The sequence below is a fragment of the Scomber japonicus genome, chromosome 10, assembly GCF_027409825.1.
Source record: "Scomber japonicus isolate fScoJap1 chromosome 10, fScoJap1.pri, whole genome shotgun sequence".
Lineage (NCBI taxonomy): Eukaryota > Metazoa > Chordata > Actinopteri > Scombriformes > Scombridae > Scomber > Scomber japonicus.
Genome location: NC_070587.1, coordinates 1,327,069 through 1,354,775, shown reverse-complemented (window position 1 = coordinate 1,354,775; position 27,707 = coordinate 1,327,069). Strand labels below are relative to the sequence as shown.

Genomic DNA, 27,707 nt, shown 5'->3' with positions numbered 1-27,707 from the left:
ATTTTGAAGGTTTTGTGGAAAGATTGTATTCAGATAAAAGCTGCAACTACAAAATATGTCTTTATTTGACACAATATGCAAATTAACTGTAACTTTCCTTTAATTATAATAAAAATAATCTGTTTAGTTTTAGATTGAATTATAACTTAACTAATAATGCTTCAGAGAGAGAAAAGTTAACATTTTGCTCTGACGGTTGTTTCTTATAGTAGTTTATTTCCCTAATCTGTAATCCTTATATATTAAATATATCAGTAGGATGAAGGGAAAAAAGTGCTGAGATGTGATTTTTGATTTTTGATGTTTCCAGGGTGAAAAAGGCATTCAGGGGAGAGCAGGTCCTACAGGTCCCGTCGGTGTCGGAGAACCAGGACTAGCAGTGAGTATTAACTTCATGACAGACGAGCCCACACTGCTTTGAGAGTGATTGGGGGGGGGGGGGGGGGGGGGGGGTGAGGGAGCACCTACCTTACCCTCCAGGCAATATTTAAGGAAACTGTACTTAGTTAGACAGGCTTAGAAAATAATTACCGACCCCTCTCTTCAATGTCTTGAATTCAGAATATGTACTGCTACCCTCTGGCAGACGTTACAGAGTCCCAGTTAACCCTTAAACAGGCAGGAGTGGAACATGAGATGTAAAAAGTCCTAATGTGATGTCACTAGTTATGTCATTTGCACCTAAAGTAAAACATTTCCACTCATATTTTTAATATATTTTGGATTTTATGAGTTGTATCTCCACCAGGATGCTTTGCCCTTATTAAGGTATAAAATGGTCATAATGGTAAAAACACTTAAATGTGATATTTAACCCTCCTGTTGTCCTCCCGGGTCAAATTGACCCGTCTGTTTTGACTCTTCCTTCCTTCCTCCCTTCCTTCCTTCTTTCCTCTGTCCTTCTTTCTTTCTTTCCTCCCTCCCTCCCTCCTACCTTCCTCCCTTCTACCTTCTTTCCCCCGTCCTTCCTTCCTCCCTTCCTTCTTTCCTCTATCCTTCTTTCCTTCTTTCCTCCCTCCCTCCTACCTTCTTTCCTTCCTTAATTCTTTCCTCCGTCCTTCTTTCCTCCCTCCCTCCTACCTTCCTTCCTTCCTCCGTCCTTCCTTCCTCCCTTCTTTATTTCCTTTCCTCCCTTCCTTCCTTCCTTTCTCCATCCCCCTTCTGTCGTTCCTTCCTCTCTCTCTCTCTCTCTCTCTCCTTCCTTCCTTCCTCCCTGCCTTCTTTCCTTTACTCCCTTCCTTCCTTCTTTCCTTTACTCCCTTCCTCCCTCCCTTCCTTGACCCGAACACAACAGGAGGGTTAACATAGTAAAGTGATACATTCTGCTCATTAATATCACACATACTAGTTTCTAAACTGATTTTTATCATTTCTATCAAAGTATAAACCTACAACAAGCTTCAATTCTACCAATTAAAGGCTCATATACAATTAAACAACCACCTTAACCAATCATGCTCATTAACCCTTTATCCTTCCTTCCTTCCTCCCTTCCATCCTTCCTTCCTTCCTTCCTTCCTTCCATCCTTCCTCCCTTCCTTCTTTCTTCCCTTCCTCCCTCCTTCTCTCTTTCTTTCCTCCCCCCTACCTTCCTCCCTTCTTTCTTTCCTTTGTCCTTCCTTCCTCCCTCCCTCCCTCCTACCTTCCTTCTCTCCATCCTTCCGTCCTTCCTTCCTTCCTTCCTTCCTTCCTCCCTTCCTTCCTCCCTTCCTTCCTTCCTGTTATATGTACCGTTGCAGCCCGTATGGTGCAAGACTAATTACCTTCAGGACTAAATAAAGAAATCTTGAATCTTGAATCTTGATGCTGAATATCATTGTGGTGTAAATTGCATCAAGGTTTATTTTCAAGTCAATTTTATGTGTCTTACTGTGTCTTAGAATTAGACTCACTTGTCATATAAATGTATTTAAGAGGGAATGAGTGTCAAATAAAGATCTACAGTACATGGAAACTTTCCTGAACAGCAGTGGAAGAGAGAGAGAGAGAGAGAGAAAGCTGGATCATCTTCACTTCCAGCTGGTTTCCTTCGTTATTACGCATCACAGGCCGGCTGGCCAAGATGCCAAACACGAGCGTTATTCTGTGCACTTTACCAACATCTCATTCCAGGGCCGGCCGTCTGTTTGCACTGTTAAAAAAAAAGAGCGAAAATCAAAATTCATGCGCTCCAGTCTTTTCTCTCTGAAATCTCATTCCAGGTTTTCTTGGAATTAAAAGTTATGAGAAACTTTCCTGCAGCACCAGTGTGGAAAGTTTCCTGCTGCAGCTTCAGTCTGATGTGGAGCCACAGTGTGTTTCAGTCTCATAGATCTTTAGTGTAATAGGAGACTTTAGATTTTATTTAAACTTGCCGATTTGTTCCAGGGTCCCCCCGGACCACCTGGAGCACAAGGAAACCTCGGTCCGCCTGGGGAGGGGCTTCCAGGGCCAAAGGTGAGCCAAGCTTTTTACATTTTGACCGTGTGTTGGCCTAAAACAGCAGGTGAAGTATTTCTGATGTTAAGTATATTGCATTGTAATGTTTTAAAAGAAATCAATAAAAACTGTATGTTAGACTTATTGCTTTGTTTTTTTATTTAGGGTGATCGAGGATACGACGGCCCCAGGGGCAACCGTGGGCTGACTGGTGTCGGGATCAAAGGTGACAAGGTAAGTTTGAGATTGACGCATCACCTAAAGTCCATTTGAGTAGAGGTCTTGTCATGTTTTAACTAGGGCTGTCAAACGATTAATTTTTTTTAATCGAGATTAATCGCAGTTTCCATAGTTAATCATGATTAATCACGTTATGAATTGCATGTTTAAAATCCTGTTATTTTCCATTTGAAGGCAGTTTTAAGCCCATAATGTAAAGCATTTCTTACCAGAGTGTCTTAACTGGGAATCAATCACGGCTCTGCTGCGACTCCCACACTCCAAAATGGTCCTTTGGTGGAGCTGAGGCTGGCTTGGCTGCACCTGGGTGTTTAGCGTGGAGGTGCTAACTCAAACTCCACGTACTCCGGTGGTAGTTAAACTCCGTTTGACACAGGTTGCATTTTACTTTTGACTTGTCAACTGAAGCGTCTGGAAGTGTTTTAAAGTTAAACAAGCCGTTCAAAAGTCCAGTAGCTCTCTTACTTTCCATCAGCGCGGTAGGTTTACTGCAGGAGGCCACTTCAAAGCATAGCGCTACAGCTAGAGGAGCCGTCTACGGGGGAGTAGAAGGGACAAAAAGGCTTGCAACATTAAAATGCGATTAAAAAAATTAACGCGTTATGGATTGCATTAATCTAATCACGATTACCACGTTAACGCTGACGGCCCTAGTTTTAATATTTTACTCAGAGCTGGGTGTTTGATTGTTAAACTCTTTTCTCAGGGTAATCTCGGACCACCTGGGAGTGCAGGTCCAATTGGTGCTCCTGGTATCGGACTTCAAGGAGAAAAGGTAAAAACTAAAAAAATGAACTGATGTCAGACTGGTGGCTGCAGAATATCGTGTTTCTGTCCAAATAAAATCAGCAGGAAGTATCACCTTCTGCCAGACAGATACTACAGAGTTGTGTCTTTTCTCTCAGGGCGATCAAGGCCCAGTTGGACCTACAGGCCCCAGAGGAGCTCCGGGTATCGGGATAACAGGACCAAAGGTGAGACAGGAGGGGCTCGGCTCGTCCCGGAAATAAAAATTAAAACTGCTAATTGTGATTGACATTCAGCTGATTGTTGGTTTGATTGCATCTAAATTATAATGCTTATTTTACATATCATATAAATAGACATAGTAGCAAAGCTGGCTTGTTTTTTTGGGGGGGTTTTTTTAATTTATTTTTTATTTTTTGACATTTAGAGTCAGACATTCCCAGCATATACATCATGTGAGCATACTTCTTACATCTGTTGTCTGTCTTTAATGCTGAAATAATGTTTTAGTTTATATCCAGATAATGAGAGAAAACAAAAAACCAAAAATCAAAAACTAACAACCATAATAACAACAACGACTAAATTAAATAAAAAACTATGTACCGGTAGGGAGTGATCTTTCTCTGAGATCTACTGACTCAGGTCAGATAGTTGAGCCCAGAGCTCTGAGATCTACTGACTCAGGTCAGATAGTTGAGCCCAGAGCTCTGAGATCTACTGACTCAGGTCAGATAGTTGAGCCCAGAGCTCTGAGATCTACTGACTCAGGTCAGATAGTTGAGCCCAGAGCTCTGAGATCTACTGACTCAGGTCAGATAGTTGAGCCCAGAGCTCTGAGATCTACTGACTCAGGTCAGATAGTCGAGCCCAGAGCTCTGAGATCTACTGACTCAGGTCAGATAGTTGAGCCCAGAGTTCAAACTAAACATGATGAAGCAGCTTTTACACAACTGGAACAAACTACCAGCAGAACTGAAATCATTTTTAAATCCAGGTTAAAAACATTTCTCTTCTCCTGAGCTTATGATTGAGCTCTTTTAAAGCACTTTACATTTTAATCTTTCATTTGCACTCTATGTCCTTTTAATGATTTTAAAGCTAATCATTATTTTAAAGCACATTGAGTTGCCACTGTGTATGAAATGTGCTATATAAATAAAACTGCCTTACCTTCTACTATAGAAAATTATTATTACCCATTTTCTCCCTTAATTTTATTTCTAGGTGAAATTATCTTCCATATTGAACAGTGACATGTTTTCATTGTTGTTTTTAGGGTAATCAGGGACTCCTGGGTGAGCCAGGGCTGCCAGGGGAGAGAGGTGTGGGAGAGCCAGGACCTAAAGTAAGTGTGCTGCTCGCTTTAAACACCACTACACCACTAAATCTTCACAACTCTGTAGAAACTAGTGTTTATTTAACTGTAAAAGATATTCATCATTAATCTAGAGGAGGGAAATCTAACATTGCAGGTTGCATATGTTAAATCTTCTGCAGTGCTCTTACAATACACAGCAGGCCTAATCAGAAGAGTATTCAGAGTGATTTCTATGTATTTATATTGTTAAGGAATGTTCCATCATTAATATGCACTGGGTCAAACTAGGCTTTGCAGTCATAGCAAGGCCTCACCTTGCTATGACCACATGACGTAACATCGGTGACATCACCCATTGGTTTGTGGACTGCTGCTCGGAAGCCAGTAGTATCGTATCTAGGCAGCGCCATCTTGAAAATTTCAGGTGCATGCTGGGAAAAATAAAAACACGGATTCTACTTATATGGGCATGAGGCGGAGCCATGGGCGGAGCGGGGAGGTTGCTATGGTTACGAGGGCTGGATCTCGAGGACATTGGTCAATCAACCTGTCAATCAGGACGTAGCCACGCCCTAATGCATACCCTGCTTTATCGTCACATATAAAATCAGGGAGGCCAAAATGCCCCAAATGAACATCATACTGCATTGAAGAAGGCTTTAAACTAGCGATTGAGACCATAAACACATTTTGAAAACGTTTACTGAGGTTAGAAATCAAGTGAGAAGTTGGTGAATTCTCCATTGACTTGTATAGAGACGGTCGCCCCCTGGTGGCCTTTTGATAGAATGCAGTTCTAAGTTACTTCCTGGTTGGCTTCTTTTCAGAGGACCAGAGCTCCCCGCCTGGTTTAGACACTGTCTCCCTTTGAGATAGTGGTAAGCAGTGAGTCTGCTCCTTTTGGGGAAAACAGGAGGCGTCTGATAGTGTTGCTATAGCAACCGAGGTCAGATATGTGTTTGACTTGTTTTCCCTGAATGAGGTAGAGGCAACTGGAGTCAGAGGGACTCAGAGGGAAGAAAGACTTCCTCCTTTCCTCTTTTCCTCCTTTCCTTACTTCCTTCCTTCCTCTTTTCCTCCTTACCTTCCTTCCTTACTCCTTTCCTTCCTTCATTTCTCCTTTCCTCCCTCCCTCCTTACCTCCTTACCTCCCTCCCTCCCTCCTTACTCCTTTCCTTTCCTTCCTTCCTCCCTTCCTTCTCTCCTAAATTCCTTCCTCTTTTGTCCTTTCCTTCCTTCCTTCCTTCCTCTTTTGTCCTTACTCCTTTCGTTCGTTTGTTCGTTCCTTCCCTCCCTCCCTCCTTTCCTCCCTCCCTCCCTCCTTACTCCTTTCCTTCCCTCCTTTCTCCTTTCTTCCCTCCCTCCTTCCCTCCCTCCCTCCCTCCCTTTAGCAGAGAATAATCTGTGCTATATGAAGTCAGTAATCTCTTTGCACCCCACCTTCACTCTCCTGTGTTACCTTCCTCTCTCAGGGCGATCCAGGAGCTGAGGGGTTACCAGGTATACCAGGTCAGCCAGGAGAGGACGGAGCCTCAGGACAAAAGGTAACACTAATATATATATAAAATCTCTTTTTGAAATGTATTTTTAATATCTCTTACCGGTCTGCTGCTTCATTGACTGTTTTTGAATGACGGCAGGGTGACATCGGGTTACCGGGGGGCCGAGGACCTGACGGAGCTCCTGGTAAAGGCGTACCTGGAGAGAAGGTAACAGAATAAAGTTTTAATGGTTTGGTGGATAAGTAGAAATGTGCAAAGGAAGGAAGGGAGGGAGGGAGGAAGGAAGGAAAGGAGGGAGGAAGGGAAGAAAGGAAAGGAGGGAGGAAGGAAGGAGGGAGGGAGGGAGGAAGGAAGAGAGGAAAGTAAAGACAGTGGGAGGGAAGGAAAGAAGAGGGTGGAAATGAAATGAAGGGAGGAAGATGGAAGGAAAGGAGGAAGGAAGGAAGGGAGGAAAGGAAAGAAGGAAGGAAGGGAGGAAGGAAGAAAGGAGGGAGGAAGGAAGGGAGGAAAGGAAAGAAGGTAGGAGGGAAGGAAAGAAGAGGGAGGAAATGAAATGAAGGGAGGAAGATAGAAGGAAAGGAGGAAGGAAAAAGGAAGGAAAGGAGGGAGGGAGGGAAGAAGGAAGGAAGGAAAGGAGGGAGGAAGGGAGTAAAGGAAAGAAGGAAGGAAGGGAGGAAGGAAGGTAGGAGGGAGGGAGAAAGGGAGAAAGGAAAAGAGGAGAGAAGGAAAGAAGGAGGGAGGGAGAAAGGAAGGAAGGCTGGAGGAAAGAAGGAGGGAGGGAGAAAGGATGGAAGGATGGAAGGAAGGAAGGAGGGAAGGAAAGAAGGAAGGAAGAAAGGGGGATGGAGGAAGTACAGACGGAAGGAAGGAAGGAAGGAAGGAAGCAAAGAAGAATAAGACGGGGTCAGTTTGACCCGGGAGGACAAAGTTTACCTTACATTGCCATCTGTGTTATTTCTGCAGGGGGTGAAAGGGGACAGGAAAGGAGGGAAGGAGGAAGGAAGGAAAGGAGGGAGGGAGGAAGGGAGGAAAGGACAGGAAAGGAAAAAAGGAAGGAAAGGAGGGAGGAAGGGAGGAAGGAAAAAGGAAGGAAAGGAGGGAGGGAGGGAAGGAGGAAAGGACAGAAAAGGAAAGAAGGAAAGGAGGGAGGAAGGAAGGAAAGGAGGGAGGGAAGGAGGGAGGGAGGGAGGAAAGGACAGGAAAGGAAAGAAGGATTAAAAGTTTACCTTACAGCTGTATCTGTGTTATTTCTGCAGGGGGTGAAAGGAGACCGAGGGACCAGAGGACAGCCCGGTTCAGTCGGTCCTGTGGGGCCGATGGGACAAAAGGTATCAGTATGCAAAGCAGAAGCATTTAGCATGAAAGCATCAGTACTCAGTCCCTTCAGGATTTCACAGGATTGTTTTCTGATTGTTGCCTAAAATGTCTGATTTTGCAGCAGCATTTTTTAAAAATTGCGGTAAATGTTGCGATGTTTTAAACACTTTTGTTGCTATTAATTTGCGGGAGACAGTGAAAATTGCAAAAAAAAAAGTTGTGGTTTTGTTCTGAATAATTAATTAAAAATCAAAGGATTTTTTTTCTAGGGAGAACAGAAACTGCATTTTGCTTTGTTCCAAGTAACAAGCTGAGGATTATAAAAGTTCTCAAAAAATATGTTTTATTTTTGGATGGTTGAAAAGTTTAAACAACAAATAACCTGCAGTAAATTCAACTCCTTCAAATGACACAGACACATGCACACACAACACAGACATACACAATATTTATCTCTCTCACAGACATATACAGACACACACAGACAGAGACACACACACATACACACAGAGTTAGTGGAGTTAGTGTATTTTTTGCCTCCAATTTGCGGAAAAGTTAGATGAGGAGGCTCGGGCATCTAGTCAGGATGCCTCCTGGACGCCTCCCTGGTGAGGTGTTCAGGGCCCGTCCCACCGGTAGGAGACCCAGGACACGCTGGAAAGACTATGTCTCTCGGCTGGCCTGGGAACGCCTCGGGACCCCCCGGGAAGAGCTGGGGAGAGGGAAGTCTGGGCTTCCTGTTTAGGCTGCTGTCCCCCGAGACCCGACCAGGATAAGAGGAAGAGGACGGATGGATGGATGGATGGATGGATGGATGGATGGATGGATGGATGGACATTAGTAGATCTTAGCCATGAAGTGATGATTAAAATGTAAAATCTGAGAGAAATGATGTCCAAAAACTATGAAAATAAGACTAGAGTTGTAAAATATAGATAGAAATATAATCAGGCTGCAAGTGAGGATTAGTCAGATGCTACATGCTGATATTCATTTCTACAAATACACACTTTTTGGAAAAAAAATAGCTCAAACTGACTTAATAAAGACAAAGAAATGTACTGAGCTGAGACATTTTACAGCTGATAAAAGTAAATTTGATTATTAAAGATGACAGAAAATGTAAGTTTTTGAACAGTAAAAGCTACTAGAAATGATTTTTTTAAATGAACAATCAACTATAAAAATATAACAAAGAAGGAAAAAAGGAATTAAGGGTCCATTGTCTTTAATAAATATAAAGATTAAACCCACACAACAGTCATAATAAGATATTTTCATACTTCCCTGAGTCCCGCCTCGTTGCCTTCGGTGTTAATCTGTATTTCCTGTTTTAGGGGGAACCCGGGAATGTGGGGCTGCCGGGTCTGTCTGGACCACCAGGGAGGGGAATACCTGGAGCCAAGGTGAGGAGTAAGGAGGAAAAGAGGAAGGAAGGAAGGAAGGAAGGAAGGAAAGAAGGAAGGAAAAGAGGAAGGAAGGAAGGAAGGAAGGAAGGAGTAAGGAGGGAGGGAGGGAGGAAGGAAAGGAGTAAGGAGGGAGGTAAGGAGGGAGGGAGGAAAGGAGTAAGGAAGGAAGGTAGGGAGGAAAGGAGGAAAGGAGGAAAGGAGGAAGGAAGGTAAGGAGGAAAAGAGGAAGGAAGGAAGGAAGGAAGGAAGGAAAGGAGTAAGGAGGGAGGGAGGAAGGAAGGAAGGAAGGAAGGAAAGGAGTAAGGAGGGAGGGAGGGAGGGAGGGAGGTAAGGAAGGAGGGAGGAAAGGAGAAAGGAAGGAAGGAAAGGAGTAAGGAAGGAAGGAAAGGAGTAAGGAGGGAGGGAGGAAGGAAGTAAGGAAGTAAGGAAGGAAGGAGATAGGAGGGTTGAGACTGTCAGCAGCAGTGAGGTTGATTCATTGATCTACTTTTTTCTTCGTCTCAGGGGGAACCGGGCCCTCAAGGTCCAGCTGGAGCTCTCGGAGAGCCGGGGATCGGTATGACGGGACCAAAGGTGAGTTCAGCTCAGATTTACTCCCCCCCCACCTCCCAACCCTAACCCTAACCCCCCCCCCCCCCCCCCCGTAGTGAACAATAGTGACACATGTTTTTTGGTTTCTAGGGTGACAGAGGGATACCTGGGCCCACTGGAGCACCTGGGTTTAAAGGTGACGGCTACCCTGGTCCACCAGTGAGTATCAACCCCCTCCTTTCCTTCCTTCTTCCTCCCTTCCTTCTTCCCTCCTTTCCTTCCTTCCTTCTTTCCCTCCCTCTTTTCCTTCCTTCCTTCTTCTCTCCTTCCTTCTTCCTCCTTTCCTTCTTTCCTTCATTCCCTCCTTCCTTCTCCCTCCCTCCCTCCTTCCACCCTCCTTTCCTTCCTTCCGCCCTCCTTTCCTTCCTTCCCTCCCTCCTTCCTTCTTCCTCCTTTCCTTCTTTCCTTCCTTCCCTCCTTTCCCTCCCTCCTTTCTTCCTTCCGCCCTCCTTTCCTTCCTTCTTCCTCCTTTCCTTCGTTCCTTCCCTCCCTCCCTCCTTCTTCCTCCTTTCCTTCTTTCCTCCCTCCTTTCCTCCCTCGACTCGAGGACAGCAGGAGGGTTAAAGCACTTTACATTTTAATCTTTCATTTGCACTCTATGTCCTTTTAATGATTTTAAAGCTAATTTATTATTTTATGCTGCAATCTTATATTTAATGCTCTATTCTAGTATTTTATTTATGTCTTAATTGTATGTTTTAATGTTTCTCAAATTACATGTTCTTCTGTTTTATTATATAAAGCACATTGAGTTGCCATTGTGTATGAAATGCTCTATATAAATAAAACTACATTTATAGTTTATATGCTGTATAAATGAAATAAACTTCAAAACGCCTCATCGTTACCATCCCTAAGTCCTTTTTAACAATGTTTCTTAGGGACTGCCGGGGCCTCCTGGTTTATCAGGAGAGACCGGATCAGATGGAGTCGGTTTACCGGGACCAAAGGTAAAGTAGACATTAAAAAAATACAAATAAAACAAGGACAGTGTTATCAGTGAGACGGGAAATCAGTTAACTTCACTTATATGATTCTCTGATTTTATTTATATATATAGTGGAAATCATTTCTTTAAGTTCTTTTCTGATTTCTCACAAATATGCCTTTTACTGTAAGATGAAAACTCTGTAATTAATAATATGAAAATGGAGAATATAAATCCAGGTTTTTCTATAAGAATGAGATTCTATAAGTGTAATCATTGAACTTTTAGTAGATATTAAAAAATGAATTAATTCCATAATTGCCGTGTTTTGTGTTCAGGGAGACCGAGGCTTGAATGGACCTCCTGGACCTGCAGGACCACCAGGAATCGCTCTAATCGGTCCGAAGGTAATCAGCGCTGCTTAAACTGATAACATAAATATAAACTTTATTAATAATAATAATAAATACTTTAAATTTGGGACAATGCACATTGATGAACATCGATATTTAAACATCTCTGAATCACTGAATGGTTTAGGTCCAGAATACATGAATGACATGTTAGTAGAATATAAACCCAGTAGAGCTCTGAGATCTACTGACTCAGGTCAGATAGTTGAGCCCAGAGCTCTGAGATCTACTGACTCAGGTCAGATAGTTGAGCCCAGAGCTCTGAGATCTACTGACTCAGGTCAGATAGTTGAGCCCAGAGCTCTGAGATCCACTGACTCAGGTCAGATAGTTGAGCCCAGAGCTCTGAGATCTACTGACTCAGGTCAGATAGTCGAGCCCAGAGCTCTGAGATCTACTGACTCAGGTCAGATAGTTGAGCCCAGAGCTCTGAGATCTACTGACTCAGGTCAGATAGTCAAGCCCAGAGCTCTGAGATCTACTGACTCAGGTCAGATAGTTGAGCCCAGAGCTCTGAGATCTACTGACTCAGGTCAGATAGTTGAGCCCAGAGCTCTGAGATCTACTGACTCAGGTCAGATAGTTGAGCCCAGAGTTCAAACTAAACATGATGAAGCAGCTTTTACACAACTGGAACAAACTAGCAGCAGAACTGAAATCATTTTTAAATCCAGGTTAAAAACATTTCTCTTCTCCTGAGCTTATGATTGAGCTCTTTTAAAGCACTTTACATTTTAATCTTTCATTTGCACTCTATGTCCTTTTAATGATTTTAAAGCTAATTTATTATTTTATGCTGCAATCTTATATTTAATGCTCTATTCTAGCATTTTATTTATGTCTGGGGGAGGGGAGGGGGGGTAATTGTATGTTTTAATGTTTTTCTGTATTATATAAAGCACATTGAGTTGCCATTGTGTATGAAATGCTCTATATAAATAAAACTGCCTTGCCTCTGTAAACATGACGGATTATAGCAAAGCTGCTAATTTGCATCCGTAGTCTCTAGTTAATAAATACAAAGATTACAAATAGAACAGACAACACACAAAAGGATACCAGATCCAGACAGGATATAAGAATGTAATACACTTTGAAAACCTGTGGATGCTTTGAAATGCTGGAGACACACGCGGTTTCTTTTCCCTGCAGGGTTCGGTCGGCCTGATGGGTCCTCCTGGTCCGCAGGGCTTACCTGGAGAGGGGATTCAAGGACAGAAGGTAACATCACCTGTCAGCTGATCATAAATAGTTTATAACCACTAGTATGACACACGTTATTATTATTATTATTATGGATCCCACTGCTTTGCTTTGCTTGGATTATTCTGCCTCTAATTGGCTTGTACTGAGATTGGTTTGGGTTAGAGTAAAAGTATTGTAGGGCGGAGGGGGGGGGGGTTAACCCTTTATAGGACACTCATTGAAAGGAAGGGAGGAAGGAAGGGAAGGAAGGATGGAAGGGAAGGAAGGAAGGGAAAGAAGGAGGGAGGAAGGAAAGGAAGGAAGGACGAAGGAAGGAAGGAAGGAAGGAAGGAAGGAAGGAAGGAAGGAAGGACGGTAGGGGGGAGGAAAGAAAGAGAGAAGGAGGGAGGGAGGAAGTGAAGAAAGAAAGAAGGAAGGAAGGAAGAAGAAAGGGGGATGAGGAAGGAAAGAAGGAAGGGAGGAGAGAAGGAGGGAGGGAGGAAGAACAGATGGAAGTAAGGAAAGGAAGGAAGGAATGATGGAGGGAGGAAAGAAGGAAGGGAGGGGAGAAGGAGGGAGGGTGGAAGGAAGGAAGGAAAGAAGGAAGGAAGGAAGGAAAGAAAGAAGGAAGGAAGGAAGGATATTTTGGGATATTTACAGAAGTTACCAAATATAGTTATTTGCCCAATAAAGGGTTAATTGTATGTTTTAATGTTTCTCAAATTACATGTTTTTCTGTTTTATGTAAAGTACATTGAGTTGCCATTGTGTATGAAATGCGCTATATAAATAAAACTGCCTTACCTTAATTCAGTCTTGTTATTTTCTGAATGTCTTTTGACTTTTTTTTTTTTGCAGGGGGAGCCTGGATTTCAAGGGATCCCTGGCCCCAGAGGTCCTCCTGGACAGGGTCTACAGGGGGATAAGGTAACGCCATAATCATAAGACGTAGCTTTAACCCTCGTGTCGTCCTCCCGGGTCAAATTGACCCAGTCTAATTCTTCTTTCCTCCCTTCCTTCCTTCCGCCTGTACTTCCTCCATCCCCCTTTCTTCCCTCCTTCTTCCCTACTTTCCTCCCTCTTTTCCCTCCTTTCCTTCCTTATTCCTTCCTCCCTTCCTTCTTTCCTCCCTCCCTACTTCTCTCTTTCTTTCCTCTGTCCTTCTATCCTACCTTCTTTCCTTTTCTCCCTTCTTCCTTCCCTCCTTCCTTCCTCCCTCCTTTCCTTCCTTCTTTCCTTTTCTCCCTTCCTCCCTCCTTTCCTTCCTTCCTTCCTCCCTCTCTTCCTTCCTTTCTTGACTTGAGGACAACAGGAGGGTTAAATGACAGATAATTAAAAAACACGGCATCACTGACACCAAGGTGATGGATTTGGACTGCAGTTGCATACATACATATCATCAGGAGCTTTGGATAGGAAGCTGCTTGCTATCACTTTCATGCCTGGGTGATGTTTAACCCTTGATTGGGCAAATAATTATATTTGGTAACTTCTGTAAATATCCCAAAAATATCCTTCCTTCCTTTCTTCCTTCCTCTTTTCCTTTCTCCCTCCCTCGTTCCTTATTTCCTCCGTCCTTCCTTCCTTCCATCTGTCCTTCCTCCCTCCCTTCCTTTATTTCCTTCCTCCGTCCTTCCTTCCTTCCTTCCTTTCCTTACTTCCATCTGTTCTTCCTCCCTCCCTTCCTTCTTTCCTTCATCCATCCCCTTACTTCTTTTCCTTACTTCCATCTGTTCTTCCTCCCTCCCTTCCTTCTTTCCTTCATCCATCCCCCTTTCTTCTTCCTTCCTTCCTTCTTTCTTCCCTTCCTCCCTCCCTCCTTCTCTCTTTCTTTCCTCCCCCCTACCTTCCTTCCTTCCCTTCCTTCCTTCCATCCTTCCTTCCTTCCTCCCTTCCTTTCAATGAGTGCCCTATAAAGGGTTAAGGTGATAACGTAACAGCTGCTTTCCTCTTGCAGGGGGACCGAGGCTTCAGAGGTGAGAAAGGCAAGAAGGGAGACAGAGGCGAAACTGGAGAGACAGGATCAATCGGACCTTTGGTAGCTACTGAATTTTGTTTTTTAGACACTGTGATTAAGTGATTGTTCATTCAGCGGCAGATTGCCTTGTTGAGTTAAAACGTCATTCTGTGAACTCAAGTCAACAGATTAAACTCCAACCAAGTGAATGGGTGATAAATGACCTGATGTGTTTTGAATCACAGGGTAGAGTGGGACAAAAGGGCGAGCCTGGACTTACAGTAAGTGTAATACATCACTCATCATGAAAAGCCGCTTTATCCCTGAACTTCAACACAGTGGATCTGAAATGAGGTTTAAGTGCTGACTTTCAGTTTTAACCCTTTCATGTATGAATTATGATGATAACCTCAGTCAGGATTTATCTCCTGTTTTTTTTCATTTCTCTTTAGGCATGAAAAAACAGATTTCAACTTAATTTTTTCTAGTTGAGCCCAGAGCTCTGAGATCTACTGACTCAGGTCAGATAGTTGAGCCCAGAGCTCTGAGATCTACTGACTCAGGTCAGATAGTTGAGCCCAGAGCTCTGAGATCTACTGACTCAGGTCAGATAGTTGAGCCCAGAGTTCAAACTAAACATGATGAAGCAGCTTTTACACAACTGGAACAAACTACCAGCAGAACTGAAATCATTTTTAAATCCAGGTTAAAAACATTTCTCTTCTCCTGAGCTTATGATTGAGCTCTTTTAAAGCACTTTACATTTTAATCTTTCATTTGCACTCTATGTCCTTTTAATGATTTTAAAGCTAATTTATTATTTTATGCTGCAATCTTATATTTAATGCTCTATTCTAGCATTTTATTTCTCTCTTTCTATTTTTCTGTACTTTGTTTTTATTATGGGGGGGGGGGTAATTGTATGTTTTTCTGTTTTATGTAAAGCACATTGAGTTGCCATTGTGTATGAAATGCTCTATATAAATAAAACTGCCTTGCCTTGTGTGGTAGTTTGCCGTCATCAGGTAAGTGAGCAGCAGAAACACCTACTGTAGGCGCTTTGGATAAAGGTGTGGAAACTGCAAAGGATCACAAAAATAAACCCACATATGTTGATTTCAGAGCTACATCAACATGTCCTTTTATATTTCTATCCTGCACTGTTAAACTGATTTGGAGGTCAACACAGTCAAACTAAAGCTGAAAGCTAAAACTTTAACCCTCCTGTTGTGTTCGAGTCAAGGAAGGAAGGGAGGAGGGGAGTAAAGGAAAGAAGGCAGGGAGGGAGGAAGGAAGGAAGGAGAGAGAAAGGAAGGGACGACAGAAGGAAGAAAGGGGGATGGAGGACGGAAGAAAGGAAAGCAAATAAGGAAGGGAGGAAGGAAGGATGGAGGAAAGAAGTAAATAAGGAAGGAAGGTAGGAGGGAGGGAGGGAGGGAGGGAGGAAAGAAGGTAGGAGGGAGGGAGGAAGGAAGGAAAGAATGACAGGAAAGAAGGAAGGAAGGAAGGACGGAGGAAAGAAGTAAGGAAGGAAAGAAGGTAGGAGGGAGGGAGGGAGGAAGGAAAGAAGGACAGAGGAAAGAAAGAAGGAAGGAAGGAAGGATGGAGGAAAAAAGGAAGGAAGGAAAGGAAGGAAGGAAGAAAGGGAGATGGAGGAAGGGAAGAAAGAGAGAAGAAGGAAAGAAAGAAAGAAAGAAGGAGAGAGGAAGCACAGATGGAAGGAAGGAAGGAAGGAAGGAAGGAAGGAACAATCAAAACAGACGGGTCAATTTGACCCGGGAGGACGACAGGAAGGTTAAAAAGCCACCGATTCCTTTCTGATAGTGTTGTAAATCACTGATGTACTAGCACTGACGATGTTGCACCTGCTGTCTTTCACAGAGGGACGAAATCATCAAGATAGTGAGATCGATATGCAGTAAGTGATCAGAAACACACTTTTGAATTTGTGTGTCTCAGTTTATTGTCTTTTCATACATTCACCCACACTTTCCATGTAGTGATCCAAAGCCACAATCATCACCACATTGAACCACAGACTGTATATAAGAAATGAACGTAACATCCGTGACGTCACCCATTGGTTTGTGGACTGCTGCTCGGAAGCCAATAGTTTCTAATCTAGGCAGCGCCATCTTGAAAATTTCAGGTGCATGCTGGGAAAAATAAAAACATGGATTCTACTTATATGGGCATGAGGCGGAGCCATGGACGGAAGTATAGGCGGGGCCAACGGCGGAGCGGGGAGGCTGCGATTGGTTGCGAGGGCTGGATCTGGAGGACATTGGTCAATCAACCTGTCAATCAGGACGTAGCCACGCCCTAATGCATACCCTGCTTTATCGTCACATATAAAATCAGGGAGGCCAAAATGTCCCAAATGAACATCATACTGCATTGAAGAAGGCTTTAAACTAGCGATTGAGACCATAAACACATTTTGAAAACGTTTACTGAGGTTAGAAATCAAGTGAGAAGTTGGTGAATTCTCCATTGACTTGTATAGAGACGGTCGCCCCCTGGTGGCCTTTTGATAGAATGCAGCTCTAAGTTACTTCTCCATTGGCTTCTTTTCAGAGGACCAGAACTCCCCGCCTGCATTGAACCCGAACTTCTGGTTCTTGGCACTTTTGTATGACCTCATTTTCGTTGATCTTTTTGAAGTTGTTCCACACGGAGCTTTTTGACGGCTGTACTAGTCTCTGCATGTTTCTCCGTTTGTAGAAGAGCATTTAGCTAACGTTAGCCCTATGACGTTAGCCCAGCCACACCGCTATAGCTAATCTTATACTGCCCTCGTGTGGATAGGAGCCAAACTGCACGCCAAAAAAGGAGGAGATAAAAAGACGATAGTTCATATATTTATTTATTTTTAACTATTTTATTAACTATTCGATTTTTTTCCAATGTAACGAATATTCGAAAATCGTGACCCATCCCTAGTAGTATATTTCGTCTCGCTCTATTTTTTACTATTTACTACTTTTTAATCGAGCTCCGTTCTCTGCCTTGGGTTTTGAATTTCATTATATTTTATCTCGCTGGGAAGGGAATCTAATCTGATTAATAAAGTCTGTTTCTGTATGACCTCAGGCTGTGGAGTGACATGCCGCCACACACCCCTGGAGCTCGTCTTCGTGATCGACAGCTCAGAGAGCGTCGGCCCCGAGAACTTCAACGTGATCAAGGACTTTGTGAACGCCATCATCGACCGAGCCTCGGTCAACAAGGACACCACACGCGTCGGTGTCGTCCTCTACAGCCACATCAACGTGGTGGTGGTCAACCTCAGACAGGAAGCCACTCGTGATGAAGTCAAGTCTGCGGTGCGCTCCATGACCTACCTGGGCGAAGGCACGTTCACAGGCAGCGCCATCCAGCAGGCCAGCCAGGTGTTCAAGGCGGCGCGAGCAGGTGTGAGGAAGGTGGCCATCATCATCACAGACGGACAGGCTGATAAGAGAGACTCGGTCAGTCTGGAGAGAGCGGTGAAAGAAGCTCAAGGGAGCAACATTGAGATGTTTGTGATCGGGGTGGTGAACGAGAGCGACCCCCTGTATGAGGACTTCAAGAAGGAGCTCAACCTCATGGCCTCCGACCCCGACAGTGACAACGTGTATCTGATCGATGACTTCAAAACACTTCCAAGTGAGAATTTTCACCATCACTTGAACAAATTAAAGGGTCAGTTCGTCCAAATATGAAAAAACAAACATATTCTCACACTGTGGCCTTTCAGATGGTTCAACTATTTATTTTACTTTCCATGAAAACTGCTCACAGTGAGTTCTGTTGATGATTCAGTAAACAGAAACACAGTTATTTAATCATTAATAATTAATAGGGCTGTCAAACGATGATTTTTTTAAATTGAGATTAATCGCAGAATTTCCATAGTTGATGGCGTTTTGAATTGCATGTTTAAAATCCTGTTATTTTCCATTTGAAGGCAGTTTTAAGCCCATAATGTAAAGCATTTCTTACCAAAGTGTCTTAACTGGGAATCAATCACGGCTCTGCTGCGACTCCCACACTCCAAAATGGTCCTTTGGTGGAGCTGAGGCTGGCTTGGCTGCACCTGGGTGTTTAGCGTGGAGGTGCTAACTCAAACTCCACGTACTCCGGTGGTAGTTAAACTCCGTTTGACACAGGTTGCATTTTACTTTTGACTTGTCAACTGAAGCGTCTGGAAGTGTTTTAAAGTTAAACAAGCCGTTCAAAAGTCCAGTAGCTCTCTTACTTTCCATCAGCGCGGTAGGTTTACTGCAGGAGGCCACTTCAAAGCATAGCGCTACAGCTAGAGGAGCCGTCTACGGGGGAGTAGAAGGGACAAAAAGGCTTGACACATTAAAATGAGATTAAAAAAATTAACGCGTTATGGATTGCATTAATCCTGACAACCCTAATAATAACATAAAACATAAAACTTTCTCTGTCAGCTTCTTACTAATGCAATCCTACAAAAAAATTACTATTCTCCTTATTTCACATGATAAGAGATTTCTATATTTCTTGTTTCCTCTTCTGACTGCTTTAAAGTGGGCAAAGATCATTTAACCTTTGTGTCGTCCTCCCGGGTCAAGTTGACCCCGTCTGTTTTGACTGTTCCTTCTTTCCTCCCTTCCTTCCTTCCTTCCCCTTCCTCCCTTCCTTCCTTCCTTCCCCTTCCTCCCTCCTTCTCTCTTTCTTTCCTCCCCCTACCCTCCTTCCTTCCTTCCTTTCTTTCTCCCTCCTTCTCTCTTTCTTTCCTCCCCCTACCTTCCTCTTTTACTTTCTCCCTCCCTCTCTCCCTCCTACCTTCCTTCTTTCCTCCGTCCTTCCTTCCTCCGTCCTTCCTTCCTTCCATCCTTCCATCTTCCTCCCTTCCTTCCTTGACTCGAGGACAACAGGAGGGTTAAAAGATGGTGGCATTGTGTAACCAACCAGAATCAGACCTGCTTGAAACAGTATTTTATGGCAGCTAGCTGTTTTTTTGGCTACTGTCAATCAAACCGAGTCAAATCACACCCACACAGTCACACTGATGAAGCTGCATATCTTAAAACTTCAATCTAAACTATCTGCATGGCTAGATTTGGGTGAAATGATCCTTTAAAAAGGAAAAATACTCAAAGATGAGCACCACCACCGCAATCACCCAGTTAGCCACTGATGGGAAAGTGTGTGTGTGTGTGTGTGTGTGTGTGTGTGTGTGTGTGTGTGTGTGTGTGTGTGTTATCAGAGGAATTGAGGATCTGAGGATTAGAAAGTTGAAGTGAAACCTAAAAAAACACCCTCATAAACAGCAGTGGGTTAAAAATGAGGACAAATTATGTGGAAACCAGCCCAGAAAACCTTTTCACCATCTATCCCTCCACCTTCACTAAGAAGACAAGATTTAGGTTTGAAGAAGTGTCCAGTTTAAACATATTTGACTATGAAAAAGAAGAAGACTGAGAGTGTTACTGTTACGTCCACTTGGTGACCCAGTCAGCAGACAATAACACAACAACCATAAAATCAAATAAGTGTCAGTGGAAGTGAACAATGTGGTTTATTAAAACAGAAAGACACACTGAAGTGGGGGAGGATGGGATAATGTGATTGTGCCAAAACAAATGAAATTAATATAACAAAAGGAGGCCTACCACTACCTAAACTACCTCTGAAGAAAATAAAGTGCTAACAAAATGCCTAACTGGCTTCTCTAACAAAAAAACCCATCTCAAAACCGTCCAGGAGTGGCACAACCAATAAACCTAGTGAGGTAACCATCTTCACCTACGTGTGTGTAAAATGTAAAGGGTACCCCAACTTACCTATAGCCCCAAATCCTCCCACCACATACAGTCCAAAACCAAATCAGAGAAACCACTAAGCCAGACAAGGGTAGCAACAGCACAAACAAAAGCCAAGAGGAAGAAGGTCTGGGATTTCCTCCTTTTTAAGGCCTCTCCCCTGTTACCATAGGCCAGGTGGGAAGGTAGAGAGCCAATGAGCAGCCGAGCCTGCCTGCACAGGTGAGCAGCGTTTCTGTTGCAAGCACCTGAAAGAAACACACACACACACACACACACACACACATCTGCCTGGCATGTAACAGTTACGATAGACTGTAAATGTATTATTCATGATGTTGGGCCTTAAAAGTAAAATTGGCTTCTTAAACAGTTTCCTCTGCTGACACTTGGTGGCGACAAAGAGCAAAAACTTCCAGTGTAGCTTTAAGTGGATAAGACATTGCACTGCTGTCCTAAAATCAACAGTTAATATGAGTAAACTTCTTATATTTCCTATGTTAAATACAAATATTAAATACAAATATTAAATACAAATATGAAGCTGAAGTTAATCATTTATTATCTTATATCCTTTTCTTTAATGTAATATGTCAGAAAATAGTGATTAATGGTGAAAATAGTGTTCAATTTAAAGAGAAAAGTAACAAATCTTCACATTCAAAAGGAGAATATTTGGCTTTTTTTGCTCACTAATTGCCCTCATTGATTATCAAACCATGAATTTCATTGATCAGCTCATTGATTAATCAACCTACACCTTTCCGATCGTAGTGTACTACATGGTTATTATTGCTGTGGTCTCATCTCATCTTTCAGCTCTTGAGAGGAAACTGCTGACCCGCATCTGTGAGGACTCTGACAGACATTTGTTCAGCTCTGTGCCGAGCTCCAGACTTCCTCCGGGAATCCCTGAAGTCTCCGTTGGTATTCAGAAACCCCCGTACAGGACCGAGACAGACACACCCACCTTCACAGGGGACTTCAGGAGAGTTCAGAAAGTGGTGAGGAGAACAAATCTGCACTTTTTTAAAAACTACTTTTGTCAATTTAGCCAAGTATCACTGGCAATATTCAGTAAAAATCATCTCAAACTTGTATTTTTCAGTATGACCTAATGGTTTTCTTTGTCTCCTTTATTGTTATAACATGTGACTCAACTCTTTAAACTGGATTAGATTCTTTACAATTGGAAATCTCAAAAAAGGATGAACTCATGCTTGATATCACTATTATTCCTTCCTTCCTTCCTTCCTTCCTCAGATCTAAGTTCAGCTGTTAGGGTAAATGTTCCCTCCTTCTGTCCTTTCTTCCTTCCTTCATCTGTCCTTCCTTTCTTTCTTCCTTCCTCCCTCCCTCCTTTCCTTCCTTCTTCCTCCCTCCTTCCTTTCCTTCCTTCTTCCTCCCTTGCTTCCCTTCCTTCCTCCTTTCCTTCCTTCTTCCCTCCTTTCCTTCCTTCCTTCTTCCTCCCTCCTTCCTTCCTTCCTTTCCTTCCTTCTTCCTCCCTTCCTTCCCTTCCTCCTTCCTTTCCTTCCTTCTTTCTCCCTTGCTTCCCTTCCTTCCTCCTTTCCTTACTTTAGGTACAAATGACATAACTAGTAAGGAAGTTATTTTAGAAATAGTGCCGGGAAGCTGAATGTAAAATATTTGTTCTTCATCTTTAGGAAACAGTTTATATAACAGAATAAACTCAAAGGTCCACTTACTAGCTTTCAACTCGCATCTCAGGTCTTCTTTCAGCTTCTAGCCTTTAGCTTTCTAGATTTAATTTAACAAGGTAAAATACTCATTTAAATTAAAATCTATTGTTCAAGAAGAGATCTGGCCCGAGAAGACAACATTAACATTATTATAACTATAAATACAACATTAAGAGACAAAATCAAGTTAAGATGCATAAACTAGGTCTGATTTTACAAAACTATCAAGTCTAAACATTTGAATGGATAGGGTCTGATAAATGCTTTTTGTAATTTCCTGTTAAAGGAATGAAGTGGGAAAGAGGGAAGGAAGGAAATGGGGAAGGAAGGATGTAAGGGAGGTAAGGAGGAAAAAGGAAGTGGGAAAAGAAGGAAATGAGGAAGGAACGATAGAAGGGAGGAAGGGAGGAAAGGAGGGCGGAAGGAAGGGAGGAAAAGAGGGAAGAAGGAAGGAAAGAAGGAAATGAGGAAGGAAGGAAGGAAGGAAGGAAGGGGGTGAGAAAAAAGGAAATGAGGAAGGAAGGAAGTAACGAAGGAAGGAAGGAGGAAAAGAGGAAGGAAGTAAGGAGAGGAAAGAAGGAATGAGGAAGGAACAGTCAAAAGAGATAGGGCACAACAGGAGGGTTAATATGAGATTCATGTTTCTTCTCTCATCAGTCGACTAATCTACATTCATGATCTGTAGAGATAATAATTGTTATAATAAGTAATTTCAGGAAAAGATTACATGGCCAGTTGAATGGATAGGGTCTGATAAATGCTTTTTGTGATTTCCTGTTAAATTGTCAGATATCTGTGTTTAAACGTGGCTAAAAGTCCAAAAAGGTGAAAAGGAGGTGAATTCATGGTGACGTCAGATTATTCACTCATACCTACAAATGGCAATCCGCTCTGTAGCCTTGGTTGCTAAGGTGGTTGCTAAGGGGTTTCAATGAGCAAATAAGAACAACTAGGTGACGAACATCTGTGAAATATGAAAAGAACACAGTCCATGTTGGTTTTAATTTCTGCACATGTACATGTATGTACGCAGGTAAGGTGAGAAGGAGACAAGATAGTCACAACCAGTAATAAAACCAAGCATAATGGTATCCAACATCTGGAGGCACTGATCAGTTGCATCCATAGACTGTATAAAAGAAATGGACGTAACATCCGTGACGTCACCCATTGGTTTGTGGACTGCTGCTCGGAAGCCAATAGTATCTATCTAGGCAGCGCCATCTTGACAATTTCAGGTGCATGCTGGGAAAAGTAAAAACACGGATTCTACTTATATGGACATGAGGCGGAGTCATGGGGGGAGTGGGGAGGTTGCTATGGTTGCGAGGGCTGGATCTGGAGGACATCGGTCAATCAACCTGTCAATCAGGACGTAGCCACGCCCTAATGCATACCCTGCTTTATCGTCACATATAAAATCAGGGAGGCCAAAATGTCCCAAATGAACATCATACTGCATTGAAGAAGGCTTTAAACTAGCGATTGAGACCATAAACACATTTTGAAAACGTTTACTGAGGTTAGAAATCAAGTGAGAAGTTGGTGAATTCTCCATTGACTTGTATAGAGACGGTCGCCCCCTGGTGGCCTTTTGATAGAATGCAGCTCTAAGTTACTTCCTGGTTGGCCTCATTTCAGAGGACAGGAACTCCCCGCCTGGTTGCATCCAATCATGGTAAAAAAAAAGTAGTTATGGAAGTACTGAGTGTTTTGTTGCCTGGTGATTTATTCTAAAAGAAGAAACTTCATCTTAAGCCTGGAAACAGTATTTTTTAATGTGTGATTTGACATGTTCTAATAATCAATAATACTAACCTTTGTACCCCTTTGTTCCAGCCGGGACCTCCAGCGCCACCCGACCGAGAGCCCATCACCCTGCAGAGACTCAAGACGGACGAGAGGACCCCGTCAGAAACTCAGAGGTTTCCATTTTTCGACAGGGAACCCTTCAGACCGGTGACAGAGTTCCTGCCACAGTTTGACAAGAAGAACCCGACCAACCGCATGGTGATGACCGGAGCCATCGGGCCAGCGGGTCCAACTGTGAAGACCCCGTCTGTGGAGAAGATGCCACTGCTGCCTCCACCGACTCCTCCGCTGCTGGCCTTCGACACCGAAGACTCAGGTAACTGCTGAGAGTCAGCGACAGAGTTACAAGTTAGAATAAAGGAAAAAGAAGAAATGTGCTCTGAATGTTTTATGATAATGTTTTAAGTTCTCAAACTCCTAACAACAGTGCTGTGATTCATGATTCAAGATTCATGTTCACCATTTTTTAAACGGGAGCGTACCTATGTTCCCCGGGTCCTATGTTCCCCGATCGCGGCTAACTCGGTTGCTAGCTCAGCGGCTAACTCGGCTGCTAATTCGGCTGCTAGCTCGGCAGCTAACTCGGCTGCTAGCTCGGCGGCTAAGTCATCTGCTAACTCGGCTGCTAACTCAGCGGCTAACTCAGCTAACTGGCTAACTGTAGACGGGATCATCCATATGTTCCCCGGTCACATAGGACCTGGGGAACATAGGGATGATCCCTTTTAAACCATTACAACAGGTAATTCAGTTATATACAAAATATGACCTTTCACTTTCAATATAGCAGAAAGAATTTGTGTCTTTTGAATAAGTTTGAGCCACTACTTTAAGGGTTTTAAAACTTTGTCACCTTATTATTTCTGTGTGAAAATGTTTGAGACAGTAAAATCAAAGTCCTGATCTCATAATATTACACATTTACCCATTCAAGATTCATGTTCACCATTTATTAAAACAGTTACAACATGGACAGATTGATAAGTAAGGAATGCCAGTAATGCTTATTGAGCAAATGTGTCTGTTATATCCAAAATGTGATGGTTCGCTTTCAATAATTCGTATAAATTTGAGCCACTACTTTAAGGTTTTAAAACTTTGTCACCTTTTATTTCTGTGTGAAAATGTTTGAGACAGTAAGATCAATAAGTCCTGATCTCATAATATACTGACATTTTATCTGAAATGTGAAGATTAAGGTTTGAAACACTAAACCAAACAATCAGAATTAAATGAATAGTTCAACATAAAGACTGGAAGCAGGAGTGAACAGTCTGGCTCTGTCCACAGATAACATCGGCACCGCTAAAGCTGGTTCTACAGGAAGTGATGCGCTGGGTTTTTGTTTGTTGGCCAGGACCACAGACGTCATGGGTTGTTGTTATCACTGTGAGGTTACCAAACCAGAAAACCAGACTCCAGGAAGTCTCGTCTAACTCTAAGCTGGAATGTAAAATGTCAAACTATTGCTTTAACCCTTTCATGCATAGTGGTCACTGCAGGGGACAGCTATTAAAAAACTGTTTTATTAGATGAATACATGGATTTTGATGGTATAGTTGCACTTCAGCCACCACAGTAGACACTAGTGCATCATCCTATAAATTACCACTTCATCTGCACTAACTTTTTTTTAGTTGTAAATCAGTTGGTTTGTGTAATTTTCATGAGTTGCAAGAGTACATGGTGGTAATATGTGCAACTGCAACAAACCAATAAAAACATAAAAACAGGTCTACAGCTATCCCACCAAAGAGAAATAAAACCACATATACACCCCTTTTAATAATTCATGCATGAAAGGGTTAAATCAGGGGTGCTTGTGGGCTCTCTGGATAACTTTGCAAAGCTAATGCTATTCTCGTTTATTTTCACTCCACATTTTACCCAGATTAATGACTTGCAATGTGATTCAGATTTGAAAGAGAGAGATTTACCTCGGTGGGCTTGGACACATTATATCAGTTACCATGGTAACCCCAAATTGGCAGTTCTGGCAGTAAAAATGTGTGCACGTCTGGGTCAACTAATCTAACGTGACAAGCCTTTTTAAAAAAAAATGTTTTCAAGGTTCACACAAGCACATGAATTACACTATTGAAAGCTGAGATTGTTGAAATTTTCATTTGTAATATGGTTTATTATAGCATAGTTATAATATTTATTGTATATTATTATTATAGGTTATTATGCAATGGTTTTACTGGTTTGGCCTGCCTGAGATCAAATTGGGTTGTATGTGGCCCTTAAGCTAAAATGAGTTTGACATCCCTGCTTTAAATCATAAAATACAGTAATTACAGTAATTCAAGAACCTGATCTATTTTAGACTTTCTGACATATCTACACATATATATGTCAAAATCTATGTCAAAGTTGTAAACCTTAACTCACGTCAACCACAACATCTAAAATATGGGATCATCCCTATGTTCCCCACTTTGTATGTGACTGGGGAACATAGGGATGATCCTGTCTACAGTTAGCCAGTTAGCTGTGTTAGTCGCTGAGTTAGCAGATGAGTTAGCCGCCAAGCTAGCAGCCGAATTAGCCACCGAGCTAGCAGCCGAATTAGCAGATGAGTTAGCCACCGAGCTAGCCGACGAGCTAGCAGCCGAATTAGCCACTGAGTTAGCAGCCAAATTAGCATCCGAGCTAGCAGCCGAGTTAGCAGATGAGTTAGCCACCGAGCTAGCAGCCGGGTTAGCCGCCGAGCTAACAGCCAAGTTAACCGCCGAGCTAACAGCGGAGTTAGCCGCGATCAGGGAACATAGGACCCGGGGAACATAGGTACACTCCCTAACATATTTGAGTGAAATTTGAACTTCTACTTACATGATTTCTGTAGCAGCAACTCACAGATTTATTTTTAAGTTTGAAAGTCTTTGTCTTTTGCCGCCAACAGAAGAGCGCTGCAGCCAGACGTTGGATCCGGGGCCGTGCCGGGACTACAAGGTGAAGTGGTACTACGACACCACGGCGAACTCCTGCGCTCAGTTCTGGTTCGGAGGCTGTCAAGGAAACAGCAACCAGTTTGAGACTGAGAAGAGCTGCAGAGAAACCTGCGTGAAGGGCTAATTAACGCCTGTAGTCACAAACATACATGTCGGGGAAACGCTCATAAAACATTTTTCTGTGATTTCACGTGACTTTTATCCATAAAGTTCACTTCAACTTTTAGTGTTTTTTTTTTCTTGTAGCTACTTTGACAAGGAGGAGAAACAAAGAGCAGCTGTTGTAGTGTTAACATTTTCAAATGTTCAGTAGGCTGAGTATTATCAAAAGGTTTTTTTTCCTGTTGGCCTGAAGGATTTGCGTTTTGTGTATTATTATTTGTGTACTGGGTGAACAGTCAAAGCTGCAACAGCAGAGAAAACTCTTCCTGTAATGTTAGTTACACACTGATCTGTTAAAAATAAAAACAACCTTTTAACCACTAACCTTTCTTATTCCGAAAAGTAACCCTTTTGTATAATGCAATGATGTATTTTTTTACTTTGTTTTTAATGTTTATTGTTGTATAATGTCGTTAAAGGAAAAACTAAAGCAAATAAAGTCAGAATTTTGAATCACTATTGTCGCGTTGGAGGTTTAATATCCTTTATAGGAGTCACTTAGCAACACAGCATCTGCTAAATGACTGTTAAAAAAAATTAATGTAGAGAAAACACACACTAAGGGAAATAGCGTTGATTATAGTTGGCTATGCTCCTACAAAAATGTGATGGGTTTTCTCTCAAAATGATAATTAAAGCAGATATTATTGGTGTTTACGGGTTTGGTAAGGAGTTAGAAAAAGAACAAAAAGCCTGTAAAAAACAAATCTTGTATTAAAGTTGAAGCACAACGGGAAGATGACTCACTGAGAAACCATTTCCTTCATCACCAGAAAGTTTCAAGTTGTACATAATTACACGTAATTAGCGAGGAGAGGCTATTCTCTGAACACCTAGCACCTTCAGCTGGAGGTATTAAGAGCATATGGAGTGCCAATTTAGCTGTGAGGCTTTCGTCTTGTTGACTTCGAGGTAACATCTTGAGAAATGCAAATGGCCGAGCGTGGTAGGTGCCGTCAGAGCTGTTTTATTATTTCAATGACTAACAGAGCCGGACAGTAATGGAGTACATTTACTTGAGTATAGTACTTAAGTACACTTTTGAGGGATCTGTACTTTACTCGAGTATCATTTTTGGGGAGTACTCATGACTTTACTCAAGTACATTTGAGAGGCAAATATTGTACTCTTTACTCTTTACTACATTTCTATCCATAACCATGAGTACCCGGAGAGAAGGAAGGGTGGAAGGAAGGAAGGACACCATGGAGGAAAGTAAGGAGAGAAGGAAGGGTGTAAGGAAGGAAGGAAACCATGGAGGAAAGTAAGGAGAG

The 27,707-nt window shown here is 42.6% G+C and overlaps 1 protein-coding gene across 1 annotated transcript in view; it reads left to right on the top strand.

Moving 5' to 3' along the window:
- The window catches only part of col28a1b (collagen, type XXVIII, alpha 1b), a 59,302-nt gene extending 32,416 nt beyond the window's left edge, over positions 1–26,886 (top strand). Inside the window, exons 13-35 of the mRNA XM_053326835.1 lie at positions 311–379; positions 2,368–2,436; positions 2,584–2,652; positions 3,365–3,433; positions 3,564–3,632; positions 4,685–4,753; positions 6,199–6,270; positions 6,367–6,435; positions 7,485–7,556; positions 8,883–8,951; positions 9,459–9,527; positions 9,636–9,704; positions 10,427–10,495; positions 10,812–10,880; positions 12,039–12,107; positions 12,930–12,998; positions 14,029–14,109; positions 14,274–14,309; positions 15,910–15,946; positions 17,122–17,676; positions 20,625–20,809; positions 23,345–23,633; positions 26,223–26,886. Coding sequence (XP_053182810.1) covers positions 311–379; positions 2,368–2,436; positions 2,584–2,652; positions 3,365–3,433; positions 3,564–3,632; positions 4,685–4,753; positions 6,199–6,270; positions 6,367–6,435; positions 7,485–7,556; positions 8,883–8,951; positions 9,459–9,527; positions 9,636–9,704; positions 10,427–10,495; positions 10,812–10,880; positions 12,039–12,107; positions 12,930–12,998; positions 14,029–14,109; positions 14,274–14,309; positions 15,910–15,946; positions 17,122–17,676; positions 20,625–20,809; positions 23,345–23,633; positions 26,223–26,395 — 2,466 coding nt within the window. The 3' untranslated portion in view covers positions 26,396–26,886. The remainder of the gene's footprint in view (positions 1–310; positions 380–2,367; positions 2,437–2,583; positions 2,653–3,364; positions 3,434–3,563; positions 3,633–4,684; positions 4,754–6,198; positions 6,271–6,366; positions 6,436–7,484; positions 7,557–8,882; positions 8,952–9,458; positions 9,528–9,635; positions 9,705–10,426; positions 10,496–10,811; positions 10,881–12,038; positions 12,108–12,929; positions 12,999–14,028; positions 14,110–14,273; positions 14,310–15,909; positions 15,947–17,121; positions 17,677–20,624; positions 20,810–23,344; positions 23,634–26,222) is intronic.
- The last annotated feature ends 821 nt before the right edge of the window (positions 26,887–27,707 follow it).